General features: G+C 61.5%; 2 protein-coding genes across 2 annotated transcripts; one reads left to right on the top strand and one right to left on the bottom strand.

Annotated features, from left to right (window-relative positions):
• Nucleotides 1-5,564: 5,564 nt before the first annotated feature.
• Nucleotides 5,565-8,468, bottom strand: LOC138814875 (uncharacterized). Its single transcript, XM_070003967.1, has 3 exons — nt 8,413-8,468; nt 5,966-6,879; nt 5,565-5,710 (listed from the first exon to the last, which is right to left on the bottom strand). The coding sequence occupies exons 1-3, from the start codon at nt 8,466-8,468 to the stop codon at nt 5,565-5,567; spliced, it is 1,116 nt and encodes a 371-aa protein (XP_069860068.1).
• On the top strand, nt 6,123-22,673 carry Il4r (interleukin 4 receptor). Its single transcript, XM_070004290.1, has 10 exons — nt 6,123-6,207; nt 13,094-13,166; nt 13,392-13,530; nt 14,203-14,354; nt 15,863-16,014; nt 17,283-17,439; nt 18,679-18,778; nt 19,126-19,204; nt 20,078-20,127; nt 20,502-22,673. Exons 2-10 carry the CDS (start codon nt 13,112-13,114, stop codon nt 21,433-21,435), a joined length of 1,818 nt encoding a protein of 605 aa, XP_069860391.1. The 5' UTR covers nt 6,123-6,207; nt 13,094-13,111; the 3' UTR covers nt 21,436-22,673.
• The last annotated feature ends 1,969 nt before the right edge of the window (nt 22,674-24,642 follow it).

The raw sequence follows: 24,642 nt of genomic DNA, 5'->3' as shown, positions 1-24,642 counted from the left end.
CAGGCAGCCCGTTGTAACAAAGGCCTTCAGCATGCAAATACATTTAATGTAGCTAGGAGACTGGCCAGAGAGGAAAGAAAGAACAAAAACAATACCAACAAGCCAATTCAGCTCCAATGGAGAGCCATGATGACTGGAAGCGAGCCAGGAGACGGGACACAGGACATGAACATGGAAATATGTGGCACGGCATCTGTCCTATCATTTCTGGAAGTCAGCATTTGTCTGCCCTGTCCACATCCAGCCATCTCCCTTCCTTTACTGTCAGTGAGTTTTGCTTGTTGTGGGGTTTTATCTACATGAAATCATGTGACATATACAGTTCCTGACCAGTTTATTCCACTCCTGGCCGGCATTTTGGATAGAAAATAGCAGAATCACGAATATGAAAAGCCTAATTAGTGCAGGCTGAATGATTGCCTTGTCTCTGGTGTACAGGTGACAGGTGTTAGATGGTATAGTGTGTGTGTGTGTGTGTGTGTGTGTGTGTGTGTGTGTCAGACAGAGATTGACCTGTGCCAAAATATGAAGTGTATTTCTTTTTAGGTGTGTGTGTGTGTGCGTGTGCTGGTACTGAAATTTCAACTCAAGGCTTTGTTAGATTATTTGGACTTTGCCAGAAAACCATGCAGACATCCAGGTACAGAGAACAAAGAAAGGTTTATTGCTGGGAAAGGGACCAGCAAGACTCCTTCTCACAAGGGAGAAGTGAGAAGCAGCACCAGCTATTGTCTGAGGTGACCAAATAACTTAGGAGGTTTAGGAAGGGCTAGAAGGGGCTAGGAGGCAGAGACCCCGGTGTGGACTTGTGGGCCAGGGGCTTCCTCATGGCAGACTAGGATTTATGGCTGCTGAGCAAATAGTAGACAAGGGGCCCTGCAGCTGCCCGGACCTGAAAGTCACTCTAAAGGGCTCTTGTTGCCTTAGATGGTGGTAGCTGCCCCAGAGAAGTGCCATCCCAAGGCAGAGGCCGATTATTTACTGCCTTTACTACATGGGCCTGGGGTTGCCTTAGGAAGGGAGCATTCTGAGCTGTGGGGAGGGGAAGGATCATGCTAAGCTATGGAAAGGGAGCTCATTTCACTAACAGGCTTCATACTCTCTCTTGACTTTTTCTGCTCAAGGCTGGTGCTCTACCACTTGAGCCAAAGGTCCAATTTTGCTGGTTGACTGGAGATTAGGGTGTCTTGGATTTCTCTAGCTAGGCTGGCTTTGTTTTTTGTCAGTTGTGGAACTTGAACTCAGGGCCTGAGCACTGTCTCTGAACCTCTTTGTGCTCAAGGCTAGCCCTCTACCACTTGAGCCACAGCATCACTTCTGAGTTTTTTGTTGTTTGTTGTTTGTTGTTGTTGTTGTTGTTTTGAGTAGCTAATTGGAGATGAGTCTCACAGGGACTTCTCTGCCCCAGCTGGCTTCAAACCCCAATCCTCAGTTCTCAGCCTCCTGAGTAGCTAGGATTACAGGCATGAGCCACCAGTGTATTTCTTCTTCTTTTCTGTTTCTTTTAATGGCGGGGGGGGGGGGGGCGTAGAGACTGGAACTCTAAGTCACTACCTAATGATTTCACTCACTGGCTTGCACTCTGCCGAATAAGCCAGGTCTCCAATTCCCGAAATGCATTTCTTACCGTGGATTAAAACCAAAAGGATTTGGAAGCTACTGATTAAAAATGACCTTATGGGGCTGGGAAGGTGGCTCAGAGCACTTGCCTTGCATGCATGAGGCCCTGGGTTTGATTCCTCAGCACCACATAAGCAGGAAAAAAAAAGCCAGAAGTGGCGCTGTGGCTCAAGTGGTAGAGCACTAGCCTTGAGCTGAAGAGCTGAGGGACAGCGCCCAGGCCCAGAGTTCAGGCCCCACGACCGGACCCCCCCCCAAAAAAATGATTCTCTGTCACTTGTCCTCCCTGACAGCTCATAGCAAATTCCTCACCCCCAGTCCCTTTGCTCTCGCTTCTGGGTTGCTCCCTCCTCCAAACTAGAGAACTCCTACTCATCTGTCAAGTGCCTTCTTAGTTAGCCCTTTTCGTAAAACACCTTCTCTGGCCTCACGCTTCTGTTCTCACACCAGTGTCCCTTCATGCTCCTCCATGACTGACTGTCACCTCTACTTCTTCCTGTTCCTAGGAGAAAACAGCCCATCATAGACATCAGTGGATACCAACTGAACCCATGGCCCTCAGGGTCCTGGGCGGGAAGGTTATAAATAAACCAGCCTGCTTATTTCCCCAGGCTCCATCCCCACTTGCTTTATGGTCTTGTGTAGCTGACTTTTTGTTTTGTGGGTGGTGTTGGTCCTGGGACTTGAACTCTGGGCCTGAACGCTGTCCCTGAGCTAGAGCTCTACCACTTTGAGCCACAGCACCACTTCCGGTTTTCTGGTGGTCCATTAGAGATAAGAGTCTCACGAACTTTCCTGTCTGGGCTGGCTTTGAACCACAATCTTCAGACCTCAGCCTCCTAAATAACTAGGATGACAAGCGTGAGCCACCAGCACCCAGCAGGTCACCTGTGTTTGACCACCTATGCATTTTACTGAAATAAATGTGTGATACAACAGCTCTGTACATGGTAGGGGGAGGAGCGGGGAACAGAACGGACAAATATGAGAGCAAGAGAAGGGAAAATGCAGAGGGTTTTGATATGTCGGGGCCCTGCTCTTCATTTGGGCCCTCAAGATTTTCCTTGAGGAAATAAACAAGTGCAGACAAGGTATTGTTTAGACTGAAGAATAATGGGAAAGAGCCTCAATGCCAGGAAAAGGGTGTTGAAATGCCTGTTGTGTTAGTCAGCTACTGCAACAGAAATACCAGAGACAGGTAGCTCATAAACAAAAAAGGGCCAGTGACCGCAGCTGCTCACGCCTGTCATCCTGGCTACTCAGGAGGCTGAGATCTGAGGATTGTGGTTCAAAGCCAGCCTGGGCAGGAAGGTCTGTGAGACTCTGATCTCCAATAAACGCCTCAGAAAAAGTAGGAAGTGGCAATGTGGCTCAAGTGGTAGAGCACCAGCCTTGAGCCAAAAAAACAAAAAAGCCGAAGGACAGCACCCAGGCTATGAGTTCAAGCCCTAGGACCAGCACAAGAAGAAAGAACTTCAATCAACAGGAGCCTAAGCTCCTAGGATGCGGGGTGTACAGTCAGCCACAACTGAGCATCCTCCCCTTGCCATCAGCTGCTCAGAGACAAGTGGGCTTTTGTTTCTAGAAAGTTCTCCCCCTGACACATGTTCTAGATTCTTGGTTCCATTTGTCTCACCTTGACAGAGCTGCGTCCCCAGCACTTGGGAACCTCAAATCTCTGGGATGGGGTTACTATGACTGGCTTGAGCGTTGGCAAGGGACACTGGGTGGGGGAATATTATGGGTATGAACATTATGGATATCCCAGTCATTCAACACACGGTGCGTGTACACACACACACACACACACACACACACACACACACACACACACACACACACACCAAACTATTTCCAAACACACTGATGTTGATGTGGATGGTGGATGGGGCCGGCTTGTCTCAGTTCAGTCTGCACTCTGGCTGGCGCCAGGCGAGAGGCAACTGCATCATTCATTTTGCTGATTATCTTGCAGTGTGGTCAGAGTTCAATGGGCTCCATCCATCTCCATGTGCTGGGGTGTCAGCGGGGGTCACCCGGAACTGGGGGCCGGAGCCACCCAAAAGTACCCTGGGCCTGGGCCTGGGCCTAGGTGTCCCCCCCAACCGCGGGGCCTCAGCCCCCCCCCCTCCCCCGCCTCCACCAGGTAGAAGCAATCTCCTTTGCAGCTCAGCCTTGGAAGATAAAGCCATGATTTTTCCTGCCATGCGCTGTTGTTTAGAAGACAAGTCCTTGAGGCCAGGCCGTGGTTCAGGGACACATTTCTGGGACCCGTGCCTGCCATGTCTGTAGAAGGGAGGTAAAGCAGAGTGTGGAATGGAGAAAAAAATGGCTATGAAGGACCTCTCTCTATGTCTGTCTCTGTCTCTCTCTTTGGTTCCTCAAATTTCTGCTCTTCCCCTCCTCTCTCCTGACCTCTCTTCTCCCACCAAAAAGCCAGAAGTGGAGCTGTGTCATAGAGCACTAGCCTTGAGCGAAGAGGCTCAGGGCCAGGGCCTAGGCCCCCGTCAAAGCAATGCTGTGCGTTAACATGGGCTGTGCTTCTCATATACTGATGCACCATGGGTGGAAGATGGAGACTGTGTTATTTGGAGACCCCTTCCAACAGCTGGCGGAGTGAACCACTGGTGAGCGCTGGCCTGCTGAGCCATGCACTTCCAGTTCCCCATCGGCCTTGGGCCTCCGGCCTCGGGACCACAGGCCCCGTGCACTCTAACCTCAGACTTACAGGAATGTTGCACAAAGCACAGGAAGAATTCCTGGAACTCCTGCCCTCCCCCCTCCGCCTCCCCTCTCCCCGCCCTTCTCAGATCCTGTCTTGTCAGAGCAATACTCATCCGGCTTTCACCACCAACCTTCTCCAATGAAGACTTCTGACCACTGAACACATGCCAAGTACTGTTCTGAGGGCTTCCTGCACGGAACTCCCCAGTTCGCCCTCTCATATTGCCATTTCACAGGCAAGGGGACTGAGGTACAGAGAGGGTGGTCTATGAAGCCAAAGTCACACAGCCCAGCAGGAGCAAGCATGGTCAGGCAGACGAGTGTTGGTGGCAAGTGAGCAAGGAAGAGATGCTTTTAAAGACAGCAAATAACAGAGTGGAGCCAGTTAGGGGGTCTGGGGGAGTGTTCTGATGGAGTTTTCATTTACCAAAGAATGCACAGGAGAGACTGGCTGGTCTCTTCAGGTGACATTGGACAGAAACTGGCACAGGTCAGGGCAAAGAATGTCTTCATCTTTGTTTTGTTTGTTTGTTTGTTTGTTTTGCCAGTCCTGGACTTGAACCCAGGGCTTGGGCACTGTCCCTGAGCTTCTTTTTGCTCAAGCTAGCACTCTACCACATGAGCCACAGCACCACTTCTGGCTTTTTCTGTGTATGTGGTACTGAGGAATTGAACCCAGGGCTTCATGCATGCTAGGCAAGCGCTCTACCACTAAGCCACATTCCCAGCCCTGTCTTCATCTTTATACACGGAAATTTCAGGGTTGAATTGTTCAAATCTCCATCATGTCAGTGTGTGTGTGTGTGTGTGTGTGTGATAGGGTTTGGAGAGTTCTCATAAGGTGCAAGCTTCTTGATCTCCACATAGACCAGGCCCTGGCCCCCCTGGGCATCGGCTAGCACATGCGGGCCCTGGTGAATCAGTGGTGAATGAGCCACGTTTTTCACACTCACACAGCCTTTCCCCATCCTGTGTCAGCTTCTGCCTCCTCCCCAGGGCCTTTGCACTTGCCAGTCTTTTTTCCCCAAAGTTCTCTCATTCTCTCATTCTCCCTCTCTCTCTTTCTGTCTCTCTGTGTCTCCATCTCTTTCCCTCTCCCTCTCCCTCTCTCCCTGCCCCTTCCAAATCCTTTCCAGGTTTCTCCTGGGCCCATCTCCAGGGCAGCCTCTCCTGTCCTTCTGTCCCATTGGCCTCAACGATCTCTCTGTTGTGCTTTCTGCTTAGGGGCTCTTGTTCTGAGCACCTGCCTCAGTTTCCCCATGTGTAAAGTGGGTGACGGTGGAGTCACTTTCCTCCAGGCCTGGCCTAGGACGAGGGGCGCCCTGGAGCCTGATGGCAGCCGAGGGTGGGCCGGCCACAGCCCACACTTGTGGACAAGGACACCCAAGGGGCGCGGCCCTCCCAGGCGGGCTGGCAAGGACCCCTCTGCAGGAAGTGGGGTGACTGGAGGAGTCACCCTGGAAGACCACAGTACTCCAGTACTCAGGTAAGCCGGGAGGCTGTATGCAAACGAGGGGGCGTGGCCGCGCGCTCGCGGTGGGGTGAGGGCGGGGCATGCAAATCAAAGCCACCAGGGCGGGTCCCGTCGGAAGAGGGAAAGAGATAACGCATGCAAAACTACTGGCGCTGGGACGGCGCATGCAAATGAGCGGCCGGAGGGCGTGGCCGGCGGGCGGAGGGCGTGGCCGGCGGGCGGGGGCGGGGCCGGCGGGGCGTGGCCGGCGGGCGGGGGGCGGGGCCGGCGGGCGGGGGCGGGGCCGGCGGGCGGAGGGCGGGGCCGCGGCAGGAAAGCCCCGGGGCTGTCGGCAGCCGGGTCCCCTTCGGGTCGGGCCCGTCGCGGGCGGATGGGGCCGGATCCCGCAGGTAGGGTCCGCGGGGCGGGGGGTCGTGGGCTCGTCGCCCCGGGCTCGTGGGGGGAGGCCGCGGAGCTCTCGGGGTCGTCCGGGGTGACCGGGGACCGCCGGGGCCGGGATCCGCGCACCTCGCCGGGGCTCCCGCGGGCCGGGCGGGGTGGGGTGGGGGGTGGGGGGCCGCGGGGCCGGGGCGCGGGGCGCGGGGCACGCCGTGCGGAGCCTCCCGGACGCCCGGGCTCGCCCCGGGGATTTCCGAAGGCGCAGCGTCCGGCTCGGGGCCCCCGGGAAGCGGAGGTCCTGGCCGGGACCCGGACGCGCCCGGTGCGGCCCCCCCCGGCCCTGGGGACCCCAGTATCCCGGGACGCCGCCGCCCTCCTGGCGACTCCTGGGGACCCTGAGGCTGGGGGCCGGGGTGCCGGGGCCCGAGGGCCGGACGCGGGGAGCGGCAGGGGAAAGCCCCGCCGTGCGCTCCGCTTCCCGGAGGGCCCTGACCGCAGGCCTCTGCCGCGGCCGGCCGGGACCCGCCGACCCACCGACGGACGGACTCACGGACGGAAGCTGCACGGCCGATCGCGGGGCCCCTTCCAGGCCTGGCCCGTTTCCAGAAGACTGAGCAGAGAGGGGCCTCCAGGGGCCGGGGCGGGGTGCTGGGGTGGGGTGCTGGGGTGGGGGTGCTGGGGTGCTGGGGTGGGGGTGCTGGGGTGTGGGGGTGCTGGGGTGTGGGGGTGCTGGGGTGGGGGTGGGGGTGCTGGGATGTGGGGGTGCTGGGGTGGGGGGTGCTGGGGTGGGGGGTGCTGGGGTGGGGGGTGCTGGGGTGGGGGTGGGGGTGCTGGGGTGGGGGGTGCTGGGGTGGGGGTGCTGGGGTGGGGGTGCTGGGGTGGGGGTGGGGGTGCTGGGGTGGGGGGGTGCTGGGGTGGGGGGGTGCTGGGGTGGGGTGGGGGTGTGCTGGGGTGTGGGGGTGCTGGGGTGGGGGTGGGGGTGCTGGGGTGGGGGTGGGGGTGCTGGGGTGGGGTGTGGGGGTGCTGGGGTGTGGGGGTGCTGGGGTGGGGGGGTGCTGGGGTGGGGGTGCTGGGGTGGGGGTGTGCTGGGGTGGGGGTGTGCTGGGGTGGGGGTGGGGGTGGGGGTGTGCTGGGGTGGGGGTGCTGGGGTGGGGGTGGGGGTGTGCTGGGGTGGGGTGGGGGTGTGCTGGGGTGGGGTGGGGGGTGTGCTGGGGTGGGGATGTGCTGGGGTGGGGTGTGGGGGTGCTGGGGTGGGGGGGTGCTGGGGTGGGGTGTGGGGGTGCTGGGGTGGGGGGTTCTGGGGTGGGGTGGGGGGGTGCTGGGGTGGGGTGGGGGTGTGCTGGGGTGGGGTGGGGGGTGTGCTGGGGTGGGGATGTGCTGGGGTGGGGTGTGGGGGTGCTGGGGTGGGGGGGTGCTGGGGTGGGGTGTGGGGGTGCTGGGGTGGGGGGTTCTGGGGTGGGGTGGGGGGGTGCTGGGGTGGGGTGGGGGGTGCTGGGGTGGGGGGTGCTGGGGTGGGGTGTGCTGGGGTGGGGGGGTGCTGGGGTGGGGTGGGGGTGCTGGGGTGGGGGTGCTGGGGTGGGGGGGTGCTGGGGTGGGGTGGGGGGGTGCTGGGGTGGGTGGGGGATGCTGGGGTGGGGTGGGGGGGTGCTGGGGTGGGGGGGTGCTGGGGTGGGGTGGGGGGTGCTGGGGTGGGGGGTACTGGGGTGGGGTAGGGTGGGGTGTGCTGCGGTGGGGGGTGGGGGTGGGGTGTGCTGGGGTGGGGGGTGCTGGGGTGGGGGTGGGGTGGGTGGGGGGGGTGGGGACCTACCACTTGCATTTCCCAAATGGAATGCGGGATATATCTGTAGAGAGAGAGGTAAGATATAGATATAGATATATAAATGATTGAATGCCAGTGTGTCCCGACACGACGAAGTTTTGAACTCAGAACCTTACACTTTGCCAGGCAGGTGCTCTGCCCCTGGGGACACGCACACCCCCTGTGGCCCTTCCATGGCTTTCGGTGGGGTTTTTTCCCCCATTAGTGGCCTCCTGATTGCTGCCCCCAGCTAGCCTCGGATTGGGATCCTCCTGTCTCTGCCTCCCTCACTGCTGGGATGACAGGCTCGCGCACCCAGCTCAGCTGGCTGGTTGAGAGGGAGTCTCACCAGCCTTTTTGTGAATAGAGGTGCGTTCCCTGTCATCTCCGCGTGTCCCGTGGAGGAGACTCAGTTTACCTGTCCTCCGCCTGAGCGGTGACGCGGGCTGTCTGCCCAAAGGTTCTTTCAGCCATCTTCACCGTGGCTGTTCCCCCTCTCCCACCAAGCAGGTTCGGGGGTGGCCCAAGGGGAAACTGAGGCTGCAAGTGGAGGATTGGAGATACACTGCTTCCTCTCCAGGGCTGTGAATCTTGTGTCTTGAACCCCAGTTCTGAGCTTCTTGGCTTGCCAAAGAGCCCTTGTAGGGAATGTTACTCTTGGTTAGAAATGAGGGGGGTCCCGTTTGTCCCCAGGAATCATTTTGGAGAACTAGGAGGTGGCCTGAGGTTTTCCTGGAGTCACCATGTGTGTGTGTGTGTGTGTGTGTGTGTGTGTGTACGCACACACATATGTGCTCTGCCTCTTTCAAAAGAGGAAATGAAACTTCTCCGGGGAGAAGAGTCACTGGGGTGCTGGGCTGGGCGTCTTTCCAGCGATCGTTGCTTCGGCCTCCAACCTCCTACCATCTGGCTTCCTGGGGCAGGTCCAGAAGCGTCCCCAAGCTGCTCTCGCTGCAGGACGAACTTCCCTGAGCTTTAGCCAAAGTAGCATTCCTGAACTTCCATTTTCTGTCTCTTGGAAGGGGCAACTATCTCTCTCCACTTCTGCTGGGCGTTTCACAGACTTACACCACCATGGTGTGTTCAGATATTGTCTCTGACTGAGGTCATCTGGGGAGTCCACAGGTCAGAGTTCCCCATGAATCCTGCAACCTCTCTTGAAGCCTTCCCATCAGATGGAAGGCCAGGGTCGCCGCCTTGGTTGTGGAGTTCACACCTCTGTTCATACAGTCATACTGGGGGGTAGGGGTTCCTACTGCTGTTCACACAGAGCGCATGAGCCAGAACCATGGAACAGAAGCAAACTGTGGCTTCCATGCTGAGACGTCTTGGCTCGAAGCTCACAAATATTTGGGTCTTGTCTGTTTTCCAATAAACGGACTTCGGCGAACTGGCTATGATTTTTCCTTTTGGATACTGCTTTGGCACCTTTGGTTCTTGTGGCAGTCATTTGCTACCAAATGCATCGTTGATAATTTTCCCTTGGTTTCTCAAGAGTTGTTGCAAGAGTATTGGAGTACTTTAAAAATATTTCACAGTAGGTGTAACTTTTTTAAGTTATGAGGTTTTTTTTTTTTTTTTGCCTTTGTGGTGTGTGTGTGTGTGTGTGTGTGTGCGCACGCGTGCGCTGATCCTGGGGCTTGAACTCAAGAGGCTGAGCACTATTCCTTAGCTGGCTCTCTGCATTTTTATTTACTTTTTTGGTTGGTCATGGGGCTTGAACTCTGGGCTTGGGTGCTGTCTCTGTGTCTGTCCTTCAGCTCAAGGGGAGCGCTCTACTGTTTGAGCCACAGCATCACTTCTGGTTTTCTGAGTGGTTTATTGGAGATAAGAGTCTCACAGACTTTCCTGCCGGGGCTGGCTTTGAACCGTGATTCTCAGCTCTCAGCCTCCTGAGTAGCTAGGATTACAGGCGTGAGCTTCTTTTTGTAAGTCATGGATTGAACTCAGGGCCTGGGCGCTGTCCCTGGGTTCTCTTTTGCTCGCTTTGCTACCACTTGAAGCCACAGCACCGCTTCCAATTTTCTAGTGGTCAGTTGGAGATAAGGATCCATGGACTTTGCTGCCCCAGCTGGCTTTGAGCCATGATCCTCGGATCTCAGCCTCCTGAGTAGCTGGAATGGCAGGTGTGAGCCACCAGCGCCTAGCTTCTATCACTTTTAATATAGATGTCTTCAATTCTGCCTTATGTTATAAACTGTGGTCTTCATTTGCATTTTTCTTGATTAATCTCACAGTTATTGCATTCCTTTGCTTGTCCCTAAAGTTGTAAGACTTTGCTTTGACCCTAGTCCACTCAGACTACGCTGCTCTGTAAGGTCACTGAGCAAGACAGGGTCCCTGTGTAGGCCCCAACTTCATCCATGAGGCTAGCAGATGACCCACCAATGCCCATCTGGGCTTTATGACCATTTGTATGCGCGTTGGGGCTGGGGGTGTGGCCAAGTCATGTAAATAAATCCAACCAGCCTTCTATCTAGATGGTGAGAGTGGCGCATGCAAAGGCCCTGAGGTGGGACAGCACCACAGGGAAGGTGGGCACATCCTGGGGCCAGAAATAACGAGCGCCCCTTCGGCTCTTCAGGTCTGGGGAGGGAGGAGGCCATGTATGAGTTGGGAGCCGGGCTGAGGAAGCGGCGGGTTGGACAGGAAGGCTGTGCGAAGGCAGGCTGAGGATGGTAAAAGATCGAGCCGGGAGGGAGCCGGGCGGTGTGTGACATGTCTGGGCACTGTGGGGCAGGGCGGGAGGGGGCAGCAGGGCTGGCGGGATGTCTGGAATCTTCTCTGCTCAGCATCGTGGGGGAGGTGTGAGCGCAGGGAGGTCGGTAGGCAGGGGTGAGCCTGAGGTTCTGCGAGGCCTCCAGCTTGCAGGGCGGGGAAAGGGGGGGTGCGGCTGGCGGGGACCCAAGTGAGGTGACAGCCCTGTCCCACAGACGGGGCGGGGCCTGGCGCCTTATCTGTGCCCACATGCTGGTGGCACTGGTGCCAGGGGCCAAAGTCCGAGGCCGGCAGCCCCAGAGCCGGCTTCCTGCTTCTACTGTGCCAGCCTCTGGACCAACAGCCCCAGTCAGAGGCCTGGATTTGAATCCCAGCCATATGGATGATGGGCTGTGCATCCCTAGACAGCTTTCTGAACCTCTCTGTTCCTCTGGTTCTCCGTTCCTGGAACTAGGGTGATGCTGGCTGCACACCTATAAGAGTCTCCCCCCCCCCCATACACACCCTATGGGTGTCAGGGTAAACTGACACCTGGGTAAACTGAGGCAGGGATGGAAGCTGCCTTCAGCTGAGGAAGGGTGGGACCCAGGGAGGTCACGTAGGGGCCCAGGACTGCAGCCACAGGGAGACGAAATCCACCCGGGTGCCAGCTGCGGGCCCCGGCCTGGTCCCAGCCCAGATCTGGACCCTGGCCAGTGTTTACCCAGTAGCAAGTGGTGGAACATTCCAGACTGGAGCCTGAGTGTTCCCCCCCTTCCTCCCATATTCGTAGGCAATTGGGGCCAGCTGTAACTCCCTGGGGCCGGGCTACGCGCTGGCGTCCGAGGCCGGCTGGGGTGTTGGACAATAAACATGCCACCTGGATGCGCAGCCCACTGCCGGACAGGCGCAGGGCAGACAGGTGGACCGGGATCCTCAGGCTCCATCCCCCTGCCCTCAGGCATCTGGAATCTTCTGAGGATGGGTGCAGTATCTGGGGGCCCGGAGGAGTCGGCTGAATGACTGAAGGCCTTGGTGCTCACCACCCCACACCCACCCCTATGGGCACTGCCTTCACACCGCCCCTCTGAGCACCCCGGCCCTGCACTGAGTGCCAGGGTCGCCTGGGACTCCTGCAGCAGCCTTTTTTGTGTGTTAGGTGCTGTGGGAGTTTGAACTCGGGGCCTTGCGTTTTTCTGGGTGGTTGCCCTTAGCCCTGTTTGCTTTCGTTCTTTTTCAGAGAGGCCCAGCCTTGGACTGAGATCCTCCTGTCTCTGCCTCCTGAGCAGCTGGGGGTCCGGGCTGGGCCGGGTAGGGGTGAGCAGGCAGGACTGGGACATTTTGGGGGCCCCAGCCTGGCCGGCTTCAGCGGGCGGGGTGAGGCCGCTCCCGTGTCTGTCCATTTCTGGGAAATGCAGCTGGCAGCGTTGTTTTTCTGGCCGCTCGCCAGTCCCGCCTGCACGGCCGTCCTGCAGGCGTGCAAGAGGAAGGGCAGAGCGCCAGGAGGACCGGACAGCTGCTGTGCAGGCCTCCAATGGCTCTGCTCCAAGATCCCCCCCCACCTCCACTGCCACCACTCGCCGCCCCCCCCCCCCCAAGGCAAAACCATAGGAAGGCAGTGGGACTATCCGTGCCGGGCAGAGGGCCTTCCTATGTAAAGACATCTTACAGATCAGTGCAACGCTGCCCGCGCTCGCTTCCACGCTCAGGCCCTGGCAGGGGTTAGGGAAGTTGATTCTGGAGCTGAGATGGCTTGGGCACAGTCCTGGCTGTGTGATGGCCTGTGTTTCCTCAAGGTGTGTTATTTGTTTGTGAGAACCCTTTACTTATTGAGGCCACGCACTCGGTGGGGCACGTGGTTCCCTTTCCCCTCACCTTTGGCTTCTTCCTCTCTTGCTGGCAGCGGGACCGGGTGCATGCTCAGCAGTAGCTGGGCCGTTGACCCCGGCTGCTTACTCCCCCGGTTTTGTCTTTGTCTTGCTGGTCTTGGCGCTTGAACTTAGGGCCCCGGTGCTGTCCCTGGGCCTTTGTGCTCAAGGCTGGTGTTGTACCGATTGATCCACGGCTCCACTTCCAGCTTTTTGGTGGTTCATTGGAGATAAGAGTCTCCCAGACCTTCCTGCTCAGGCTGGCTTTGAATCCTCGGCCTCCTGAGCAGCTGGGATGACAGGCGGAGCCACCAGCCGCAGCTGCTCTGTCTTCTGGTGTAGAGAGGTTGGAGACCGGTGCACGATCAGGTCTTGCTGCGTTTGCTATCTGCACCCTGAGATCGAATAGCCATTGGTGCTCTAGCCACACTGCTGTGTGGAGACCCGAGAAGCTCTGTGCAGAAGTGATCCCCGGGGCGGCCTGGCCCCAGCAGGAGACGGGGCAGGCCGAACCCACCCGCTGTCTCTCTGCAGGTGCCTCCGAGTCTCCCCATGGGGGCGCTGCTCCCGCTGAGCTGCCTGGTCCTGGTGTGGGCCGCAGGCTCCGGTGAGTCGCTGACACGGGGGCCGTGCCAAGGTCCTGGGGTCGCCGGCTGCTGGGGGGGGGGGGCGCGGAAGGGCGAGGCGGGGACGCGCCACGAGGGGGGGGCTGAGATCCGCAGCCGCGGCCTGGGGGCAGCCGGGGGGGGGGTGTCTAGCCGGCCCCGTGCGCGTGCGCACCAGCACCGCCCCCCCCCCCCGCCGAGGCTCAGCCCGCCCCCCCCCCCCGCAGGCGGCGTCCGCGTCCTGCACCCGCCCTCCTGCTCCTCCGACTACCTCAGCGCGTCCACCTGCGAGTGGAGGCTGGACCGCCCTCTCAACTGCACCGCCCGGCTCCGCCTGGCCTACTGGCTCAGCTTCCTGCATTTTGAGTAAGTGGGGAGGGTCCGGGCCCCGCCCCGCGCTCCTCGGCCCCGCCCCGCACGCATGCACGCACGCGCGCGGCTCGCACGTGGCTCGGCTCGCAGAGGCTGATGGGGGCTGCGTTCCAGCCGAGCCTCGGCCCCGCCCCACGGCGCAGGGCACGTGGCTCGCAGAGGCTGATGGGGGCTGCGTTCCAGCCCAGCCTCGGCCCCGCCCCGCGGTGCACAGCACGTGGTTCACACGTGGCTCGCAGAGGCTGATGGGGGCTGCGTTCCAGCCCAGCCTCGGCCCCGCCCCGCGGCGCAGGGCACGTGGCTCGCAGAGGCTGATGGGGGCTGCGTTCCAGCCCAGCCTCGGCCCCGCCCCGCGGCGCAGGGCACGTGGCTCGCAGAGGCTGATGGGGGCTGCGTTCCAGCCCAGCCTCGGCCCCGCCCCGCGGCGCAGGGCACGTGGCTCGCAGAGGCTGATGGGGGCTGCGTTCCAGCCCAGCCTCGGCCCCGCCCCGCGGCGCAGAGCACGTGGCTCGCACGCGGCTCGCAGAGGCTTCTGGGCCACGCGGCTGCGCCCGCCGCCCCCCAGCTTGACGGTCTCTGGGCCCGTGGGGTTAAAGCTCACGGTGAGGGCCGGGAAGGGCAGAGCGTCCCGCGGCGCCCTCCGCAGCCCTCCGCGTCCCGCGGCAGGAACCGCAGCTGTGTCCCCCACAACACGGCCGACGCCGCGTGCGCGTGCCTCCTGCTCACGGACGACCTGATCGTCGGGGACACCTACCGGCTGGACCTGTGGGCCGGGCGGCGGCTGCTGTGGGGGGGCTCCTTCACCCCCAGCAACCACGGTGAGCGCCGGCCGGGCCGGGGGCGGGGGGGGGGGGCGGGGGGCCTGGGGGAGCTGGGAGGCCTGGGGGGGCTGGGAGGGGAGCTGGGAGGCCTGGGGGAGCTGGGAGGCCTGGGGGAGCTGGGAGGCCTGGAGGAGGTGGGAGGGGAGCTGGGAGGCCTGGGGGAGCTGGGAGGCCTGGGGGAGCTGGGAGGGGAGCTGGGAGGCCTGGGGGGGCTGGGAGGCCTGGGGGGGCTGGGAGGCCTGGGGGAGCTGGGAGGCCTGGGGGAGCTGGGAGGCCTGGAGGAGCTGGGAGGGGAGCTGGGAGGCCTGGGGGAGCTGGGAGGCCTGGGGGGGCTGGGAGGCCTGGGGGAGCTGGGAGGCCTGGGGGAGCTGGGAGGCCTGGGGGAGCTGGGAGGCCTGGGGGGGCTGGGAGGGGAGCTGGGAGGCCTGGGGGAGCTGGGAGGCCTGGGGGAGCTGGGAGGCCTGGAGGAGCTGGGAGGGGAGCTGGGAGGCCTGGGGGGGCTGGGAGGCCTGGGGGGAGCTGGGAGGCCTGGGGGGAGCTGGGAGGCCTGGGGGGGCTGGGAGGGGAGCTGGGAGGCCTGGGGGGGCTGGGAGGCCTGGGGGGGCTGGGAGGCCTGGGGGGGTCGGGGGGGGGGGCCTGGGGGAGCTGGGAGGCCTGGGGGGGCCTGGGGGAGCTGGGAGGCCTGGGGGGGCCTGGGGGAGCTGGGAGGCCTGGGGGGGCTGGGAGGGGAGCTGGGAGGCCTGGGGGAGCTGGGAGGCCTGGGGGAGCTGGGAGGCCTGGAGGAGCTGGGAGGGGAGCTGGGAGGCCTGGGGGGGCTGGGAGGCCTGGGGGGAGCTGGGAGGCCTGGGGGGAGCTGGGAGGCCTGGGGGGGCTGGGAGGGGAGCTGGGAGGCCTGGGGGGGCTGGGAGGCCTGGGGGGGCTGGGAGGCCTGGGGGGGTCGGGGGGGGGCCTGGGGGAGCTGGGAGGCCTGGGGGGGCCTGGGGGAGCTGGGAGGCCTGGGGGGGCCTGGGGGAGCTGGGAGGCCTGGGGGGGCTGGGAGGCCTGGGGGCGCTGGGAGGCCTGGGGGGGCTGGTGGCCTGGGGGGAGCTGGGAGGCAGGAAAGTCTGTGAGACTCTGATCTCTAAGTAGCAAAAATCCAGAAGCAGAGCTGTGGCTCAAGTGGCTGAGCAACAGCCTTAAGCACAAAAGCTCAGGGACTCAATCCAGGCCTCAAGTTCAAGCCTCAGGACTGGCAACATGTGCACGCGCACATACACACACACACACACACACACACACACACACACGATGGATTTCATGAGATAATAGCCAGGGCCTAGCTGGGGGTTGGGGACCCACTGCACACCCCTCTCCTGGCACAGGGTAAAGCCCCAGGTGGGATTCGGTCATGGCTCTGTACCTGTGTGTTTTGTGGAGACCTGACTGAACATTCTGGAAGGCCTGGGAGCCTGTTGGCTGGGTGCAGCATGGGTTCCCTCCACTAGAGTGATAGCTCCTCCCCACAGTGAAACCCCGGGCCCCAGAGAACATCACCGTGTCTGCCAACATCTCCCACATGTGGGTCGTGGCGTGGAGCAATCCCTACCCTCCTGGAAACTTACTGCACAATGAGCTCACCTACCAGGTCAACGTCTCCCAAGCGGATGACCCGGCGCAGGTGAGCGAGGCTGGGGCTCGGGCTGCCCGGGAGCAGGGGTGACCACCCAGGGAAGTCCTGCCTCTTGCACAGCCCCCTTTCCTGTGTTAGACAGAGTCGGTTAGCGCTCTGGCTGTGGCAAAATGCCTGACACAAACAGCATGGCAGAAGAGGTTTGTGTTGGTTCCTGGGCCCCTGGCCAGCCACTCGGCCCCTTCGGCTCAGGGCATAAAACAGGGGCTGCGGTGGAGCTGTTCCTCTCATGGCAACCAGGAAGCAGGGAGAGGATTGGGCAGGAGGCTGGGGGCCAGCGACCCCCTCCGAGGGCACAACCCCAGTGGTGGAAGACCCCACCCTGGGCCACCACCTACAAGTCCCACCCCCTCCCCAAAGGACTAAGCCAACACCTGGGCCTCTGCGAAACATTGAAGATTCAAAAGATGCCAGGTGTGGTAGCATGTGCTTGTAATCCCTGCACCTAGGAGGCTGACAGGAGAGTAGTGAGAGTTCAGGACTATCCTGGCTACAGAGAGAGACCTTGACTCAAAGAAAGTAAAGAAAAGTCGGGCACCAGTGGCTCACACCTATAATCTCAGCTATTGAGGAGGCTGAGATCTGAGGGTCATGGTTCAAAGCCAGCCCAGGCAGGATAGTCTATGAGATTCTTATCTCCAACTAACCACCAAAGAGCTGAAATTAGCACTGTGGCTTAAAGCAGCAGAGGCTAGCCTTGAGTAAAAAGAGCTCAGGGATAGCACCAGGCCCTGAGTTCAAGCCCCATGAACAACAACCACAAATAGACAAGACTGGGAATGTGGCTCAAATGGTAGAGTACTAGCCTTGAGCAAAAGAAGGTCAGGGACAGTTCCCAGGCCCTGAGTTCAAGCCCCAGGACTGGCAAAACAAACCCTCAGTGTTGGGAAGGTTAGGGGATGGGCGGCGCCGGTGTTGCTCCTTGTGCCTCATGTGACGGCAGATGTGATGTAGAGACCACAGCTCAGTCCACGAGCCAGACACGTGCCTGAAATCCCAGCTAGGCGGGGGCCTAAAAACATCACAAAAAGCAAAAAATAAAAAAAGGGCTGGGCCAGAGGCGGAGCAGCTTCTAGGCCAGTGTGAGGCCCTGAGTTCAACAAGGCGTGAGAGCGAGCACAGAGGCAGGCCTGCGCCTCAGCTCCCCCCCCCCCCCCCGTGAGGGCCCCCTCCAGCATCCTGGGGCAGCAGCTAGGCAGGGCGTGGTGCCCAGACCCCGCAGCTGGTACACAGATGCCCCCCCTCTCCTCCACCAGTGTCAAGTCTATAATGTGACCTACACGGAGCCTGTCCTCCACCTGGCAGCCAGCATCCTGCAACCCGGACTCGCCTACAGGGCACGGGTGAGGGCCCTGGCCCAGAACCTGCACAGCAGCTGGAGCGAGTGGAGCCCCAGCGTCACGTGGCACAACCGTGAGTACCAGGGGCCCCGGGCCACGCGACCTCTGCACCCCACGCCTACTGCGCAGCCACACGCCGCCGCGGGCGGCACCTCTGAGTTCTTAGAATTCCCCATGAACATGGTATAGTAGCACACGCCTGTAATCCCAGCAACCGTGGGAGGCAAAAGGAAGAGGATTACAGTCCACACTGGCACTGGGAGAAGAACCCAGACCCCTATCCAAAAAATAAAAAGGCTGGGGGGCTGGGAAGGTGGCTCAGTGGTAGAGCGCTTGCCTTGCAGGCATGAGGCCCTGGGTTCGATTCCCCAGCACCACATAGACAAAAAAGAAAAAAGCCGGAAGTGGTGCTGTGGCTCAAGTGGTAGAGCGCTAGCCTTGAGCTGAAGAGCTGAGGGACAGCGCCCAGGCCGAGTTCAGGCCCCACAACCGGACCCCCCCAAAAAAAGGCTGGGGACTTGGTTCAAGTAGTAGAGTCTGCCAGGCAAGTGGGAGGTCCTGAGTTCAAACCCCTATACTGTAAAGAGTAAACATGAAAAAGATAGCTGGGCATGGGGGCTCATGCCGGTCACCCTAGCTACTCAGGAGGTTGAGATCTGAGGATCACAGTTCAAAGCCAGCCCTGGCAAGAAAGTGAGACTGGTATCTTCTCATTAACCACCAAAGAGCTGAAGTGGAGCTGTGGCTCAAATGGTAGAGCACTAATCTTGAGCAAAAAAACAGGGACAGCACCCAGGCCCTCAGTTTTTAAGCCCCATGACACACTCACACTCTGTCTCTCACACACACACGTGCGTGCACACGCGTGCACGTGCACATGCCAGTACTGGAGCTGTGGCCCAAATGGTTGAGTACCAACCTTGTGTGAAAAACTCTTAAGGGCATTGCCCAGGTCCTGAGTTCAAGTCCCAGGCCTGGTTCAGGATGGGGGGGAAGGCACACATGGTGGCAGATGATGCCCTGTGTGCACGGCTCCATCAGTAATGCCCTGTGGCCTGGCCAGCCTGGGAGGGGCAGCGTTCCTAACTCCATAATAAAGCTGAGGTTTCCAGGGCACAGAGAAGGTAATCAACTGATCTAGGGTCTCAGCTGACCTTGAACTTGAGCTCCCGGAATGCACTGCGTTCCAGCTGTGCCCTGAGGAGGGCTCGGTGGGAGGGGGAAGGTGAGGCCAGAGGGCAGTGGGTGCCTGGCCCGGATGCCCAGCCTAGCCCCGCCCCAGGGCAGCTGAGGCCTCTCCTTCCCCTGGCAGACTCCCAGCTGGCCCTGGAGCAGCAGCTGGCCCTGGGCGTGGGCATCGCCTGCACCTTCATCCTGCTCGTGTGCCTGGTCTGCTACTTCAGTGTCATCAAGTGAGTGCTGGCCCCTGGCTCAGCAGCTGCTGCCCATCTGGCATGGGTTAGAGGGGGGAACAAGGCCAACAGGACCCCGCGTGGGGTCCCCAGTCACTGGCATGCTTTGTGGAAGGGATTTGGGCTCAGTACCCTGGGTACAGGGAAGTGACTGGTGTGGCAGGGTGCTGTGCTGAGTACCGCGGTGCAGGGGACCAATGTTTCCGGGCACTGTGGCTGCCCCTTGTTGGGCGTAGAGCTGGATTGGCTGTGGCATCCACAGACGCGCGTTGCCAGCCATGCTGACTGATGGGGTAGCGAGCGGGCGCCAGCCTACGGCTAACGCAGCCCCTCTCCTGGCTGGGCAGGATTAAGCAGCTGTGGTGGGACCAGATCCCCAACCCCGGGCGCAGTACCCTGCTGGCCGTCGTCATCCAGGATTCCCAGGTAGGCCGGCACGGTGCATCCATGGCTGCGGTCCCGAGCACACTCCAGCCGTCCGAGCGGGCAGGAGCCCCCTGGCTCGTGCTGAGTTTCCCCCGGGACGGCACCCTGGCTCTTGGCTCTGCCATGTCCAGGAATCAACTAGGGGACCCCTCGGGGGGTGGCTGGTGCTTGTGCTAGTGTCTCCCCATTGTGTGGAAGCCGATAGAGACGATGCCCAAAAAGTCCCGGTGCACTTGGGTAACAGTTGTTGGTGTGTAACATACAGCCCCGGGGCTCCAATGCCCATCATCCATCCCCAGCTCCTGCCCCTGTAGGCTGGCCCTGTGAGTGGGGCTGCGCGGGAGGGGGCCTCATTCATCCGTGGCTCCGGCCCTTGGCCTGGCCTGGCACAGCCATGGTTCCTGGGCTGGGTTAAGATTGGGAGGAAAGCCTGGCGCTGGTGCTGCAGGCCTGTCCTCTGAGATACTTGGAGGCTGGGATCTGAGGCGGGTGGTTCAAAGCCAGCCTGGGCAGCAACGTCCATGAGACTAACCCCCAAAAAACCCAAAGTGGTGCTGTGCTCAAAGTGGTAGAAGCTTGCCTTGAGCAAAGAGCGCTCGGGGACAGCGCCTGGGCCTGGAGTTCAAGCCCCACGACAGACAACCAAGTGTGGGAGGAGTTCAGAGTCCTTGGACCACTGCTGCCGGGGGGCCATCCCCGCTGCCGGGGGCCATCCCCGCTGCCGGGGGGCCATCAGGGGGCCATCCCCGCTGCCGGGGGCCATCCCCGCTGCCGGGGGCCATCCCCGCTGCCGGGGGCCATCCCCGCTGCCGGGGGCCGCCGCCGCGGGTTTGGTCCTCAGCCGCTGTGGGTCTCACAGCTGTCTCTGTTCAGGTGTCGCCGTGGGAGAAGCCGACGCCAGGGCAGGAAGCACCTGAGCGCCCGTAGGTACCGGGCCCTGAGGGCGCCCGTGCACCCTGGGGGTGGGCCGCCCCATCACGGACGCCACTGATCTCTCTGGGCTGGGGGGAGGGCGGGGAAGGGGTGCGGGAGGGGCGCGCCCGGCAGATGCTGGGCGCAGGCGGGGGACAGCGCCCAGGCCCAAGACCGATAAAAACAAGAGCCCCACTCCATCCTGAGGAAGGATGTGTGCGGTGGGGTAGGCTCGCAGCATCGTGCGGGGCTGGCTCTATCCCTGCCCTCGGAGTCCGCCTCTGAGAAAAATCCAGAGAGCAGTGAGGGCGCTCCCCGGCCGGCCGGGTTCTGAAGGGCGGATAGGAGTCTGGCGCCGTAGTGATTTCGGGCCCTGCGTTGGCAGCCGCTGGAGGAGCTGCCTGGCCAAGCTCCTGCCGTGCCTGCTGGAGCACGGCGGCGGGAAGACGCGGAGTGTCCCCAAGGCGTCGCGGAGCCAGGCCCGGCTGGCGTGGCCCCCCGTGGAGCTGCACAAGATGATCCTGTGGCCGGAGAGCATCAGCGTGGTGCGGTGCGTGGAGCTGTGCGAGGCCCCGGCGGCGCGGGCGGCGGTGGAGCAGGAGCAGGAGGAGCAGCAGGAGGAGGAGGCCGGGCCCGCGGGCGCGCCGGCCGAGGGCAGCGCGGGCGCCTTCGCGGGCGGCGTGGTGGCCCGGCTGGCCGAGAGCCTGTTCCTGGACCTGCTGGGCGCGGAGGCGGGGCCCGCGGCGTCCCCCGGGCCTCCGGCCGGCTGGGCGCGCGCCCCGGAGCCCGCGGCCGCCGTGGCGGACAACCCGGCCTACCGCCGCTTCGGCGAGGGCTGCGCGCCGGCCGAGCCCGGGGGCTGGGAGCACGTCCTGCGCCAGCGCCTCCTGCAGACGGCGGACGCCCCGCCCGCCGCCTACCGGCACTTGAAGCCCGCGCTCGAGCCGGGCGCGGGGTACAAGGCCCTGCCGGGGGCCCCCGCGGACGCCGTGGATCCGGGCTACCGGCCGTGCCGCCCCCCCGGCCGCCCCGAGCCCCCCGCCGGCGCCGGCGCGGACGAGCTGGGCGGCGGCCTGGCCTACGCGGCGCTCACCTGCCACCAGTGCGGCCGCCTGAAGCAGCGCCGCGGCCCCGCCGAGCGCGCCCCGGGCCCCGGCGCCGCCCGGCCCTGCTGCGCCTGCTGCTCCGGGGACGCCGGCCCCGACCCCAAGGCCCCGCCGGCCTGCAGGCCCGCCCCCGCCCGCGCCCCGAGCCCCACCGGGCCTCCCCGGGGGCCGGGCCTGGCCTGCGGGGCCGCCCCGTGCGTGGCCGTGGCCTAGCCCCGGCCCGCGGGGCAGGACGGACCCCTTCCCCAGCCTTGGCCCCGGCCCCCACGGCCGGAGCTGCCGCGGAGCCGGGCAAGGCCGCGGCCACAGCTCAGGTGGCTGACACGGCCCCGACACGCTGGAAGCGGCCAGCCCGCAGGGACGACGCCTGGCGGAGCGGAAGCTGTACCAATAAAGGCTCTCTGTCTCTTTCCCCTGCCCGATTAAACGAGCACGCTCCTCGTGGGAGGCCTCGGGGCTCACGCCTGTCATCCTGGCTACTCAGGAGGTTGAGATCTGAGGATCACCGTTCGAAACCACAGTGGGGCAGGAACATCCATGAGACTCCTGGCTCCCATGGGTCAGAAAATCCAGAAGTGGCGCTGTGGCTCAAGGGGTAGAGCGCTAGCCTTGAGCAAATGGAGCTCAGGAACAGCATCCAGGTCCTGAGTTCAAGCCTCAGGACCTGCAAAGAGGGAGGGAGGGAAAAGAAAGTGAGCCAGGGAGATTATTCCACGCTTGATGGGGACCAGAGACTTGAAACCATCTTAGTCCCACCCGCCAGGAAGCCTTGTCTGATAGGAACCAACCTCTTTCCTGAGCTCCCCAATCACAGACGCCAATGAAAGGAACTGGAGCCACTGGAAGTGCTCCTCTGACAGGGAGTCCTCACACCTTGCAGTATGAGGCCTGAAGTTCCACATGACAGCTGCTAAAATCCTTGCTGCTCTGATTTCCATCCTGAATCAGTGGCTCACTGGGAGTGAGTTGATTCACAGCGGGAAATGGTTGGCTGCCAGAAACTTCCTTGGCATTTCCTTAAAGGATGTTTTCAGAATCTTAAACTGCACAGCAGCCCTTGCATATATAATCCCAGCTAGGAAAGCTGAGTCAGGAAGATCATTAGTTCAAGACCAGCCTGGGGCCTTAGAAGAAAAATCCCCTTAAAAATCTAGTCTTGGGGCTGGGAATGTGGCTTAGTGGTAGAGGGCCTGCCTAGCATGCCTGAAGCCCTGGGTTCAATTCCACATAAACAGAAAAAGCCAGAAATGGTGCGGTGGTTCAAGTGGTACAGTACTAGCCTTGAGCAGAAAAAGCTCAAGGACAGCGCCCAGGCCCTGAGTCCAAGCCCCAAGACTGACTATAGTCATATATATGTATATTATCTATGTATATATTTTATGTATAATATGTATATATTTATATATCTATAATAAATCTGTTGACCTCCATGGTCACCAAATTCGCCCAGACCTTTAGGACTGAATCCAGGCCACTTCTGTGGTTGCCTGCCCATCACCCTGTCTGAGCCTGATTTCCTCACTTATAACAGAGACACAGTGAGACATGCTGGGGGGGTTCTCTCCGTTGGCCTCGTCCTGGGGTTTCTGCAGCCTGACCGGGACTCCTCAGCCTTGCGGCAGGGACCCGCCCCCCGCCCCCCCGCCCGGGGTTCACCCTGCAGGAGGTGGGTAGAGCCGGTCAGAGCTGGGTGAGTCAGCTAGAGCAGCCGTGGAAGCACACTTCCTGCTCCTGGAGACGTGACCCGCGGGCACGCACGGCTGCCTGGCCTGCCAGCCACGAGCCGGCCACGCGCCCTACCTGCCCCCGGGCGACCAATCAGCGCCCTACCTGCCCCCGGGCGACCAATCAGCGCCCGTCACAAGTGCCTGGGGTCAACTCCCCGCTGAGCGATTGGCCGGGAAGGACTCAGGAGGTGGGGAACGCTGGGGCTATAAAATCCCCCCTTGCGCTCCGGGTGCGGTGCGTGTCCCTAGTGCGCGTGTGCGTCCGCACCGTGGCGCCCAGCGCGGGGCCCGCGCGCTCTCGGCAGACGGACGGTCTGGCGCAAGGGAAGCGCTCCGTGGGCAACCTCCCCCCCCTGCTCCACAGTCGCGGATACAAGTGTCAGAAAAGGAAGCTGCTTTCATAGGGGAAACTGAGCGGACTGTGCCCCGGATCGACTCCGGGGCCATCTGGGATCCAGACAGTCCGCGGGGCCCACCCCACCGCCTTGGCCATTCGCGCCTGTCCATCGGGAGACAAGAAGGGGAAGCTGCGGGCGACCGACGCCTCGCCGCGGTGGCGGAGCGCAGCCAACCATCCCAGCGAGATCGCGGGTGACCGACCACGCCCGCCCTCGCGGGGCCCGGGCCGGCCTCCCCGCGCCGGCCGGCCGGGACGTCCGCCCCACCGCGCGGGCCAGCCTGCGAACTCCCCTCGGGGCACTTGGGCAGACATATCCCACTTTGTCCAAGGAGAACCCGTTGTTGCCCCTGTAATTCAACAGTTGTTTGCGGCCCCCCAACCACCGCGGCAATGGCGGCCAAGCCTAAGGACGACCCCCAGTTCGTGTTCCCGGTGGACGTCCACGGAACCGCCGCACGGCCCCACCCGTGGCGCCCCCATGACCCCAAAGTGCTTGAGCAGTACCGACCGCTGTCAGGGAAGACGGGCTGCACCCCGCACGCTCGGCAGGTGCTCGGCACCCCCAGCAGCGCTCTTAACTGCCCCCGTGACTGGAAGAGCTTCATGCGCCCGGCAGTATCATCGGGGGACTTCCACGACAAAGCGCACGAAATGTCGCTGCTGGGGGGCACCATGCCAACATGGGGGACCCTGAGGGAGCTTATGCGTCACCCACCGCACAAGCAGCGGGGCCCCTGCAGTACTTTGACCAAGTACGCCTCTGTGCCTTGCAAGCTGTCTCCTCAGTCCCTTCTAAAGAAGGGAACAAACAACTAAAAACCTTCATACAACAATGAGCCTTTCACTGACTTCGTTGCCTGGGTTCAAGAAGCAGTGGCCCGAAAGGTATCCCACGCTGGAGCCCAAGATGCACTAACCAAGACCCTAATATGGAAAGGAGCCACACAGGAATGCAGAAAAGCCATTGCCCCTGAACGAAATGGGGAGATCACTGACTGGATCCACCAAAGATTTGGGGACATCAGCTCATGCTATGACTACCCTTGCACAGGCTTTCCCTCTATGGCCCCCAGCGCTCACGCGCCCCCTAATGGCACGACAGGAAACCGACCTTGTTGGGGATGTGGTGGGGACGGTCATGTTGAAAAGAATTGCCCATCACTCCGGGGCTCACCCAAAAGAAAGCAACCCCCAACCGTATGTCCTAAATGCAAAAAGGGTTTTCATTGGGCCTCTGAATGCCGTTCTAAGACTCAGCCTTTAGGGGCTGGGAAGGTGGCTCAGTGGTAGAGC

This window comes from Dipodomys merriami, unplaced genomic scaffold (genome assembly GCF_024711535.1).
Source record: "Dipodomys merriami isolate MVZ:Mamm:240054 unplaced genomic scaffold, mDipMer1.0.p SCAF_62, whole genome shotgun sequence".
Classification (NCBI taxonomy): Eukaryota; Metazoa; Chordata; class Mammalia; order Rodentia; family Heteromyidae; genus Dipodomys; species Dipodomys merriami.
Note: the sequence above shows the minus strand (reverse complement) of the source record. Positions and strands in the feature narration are given on the sequence as shown.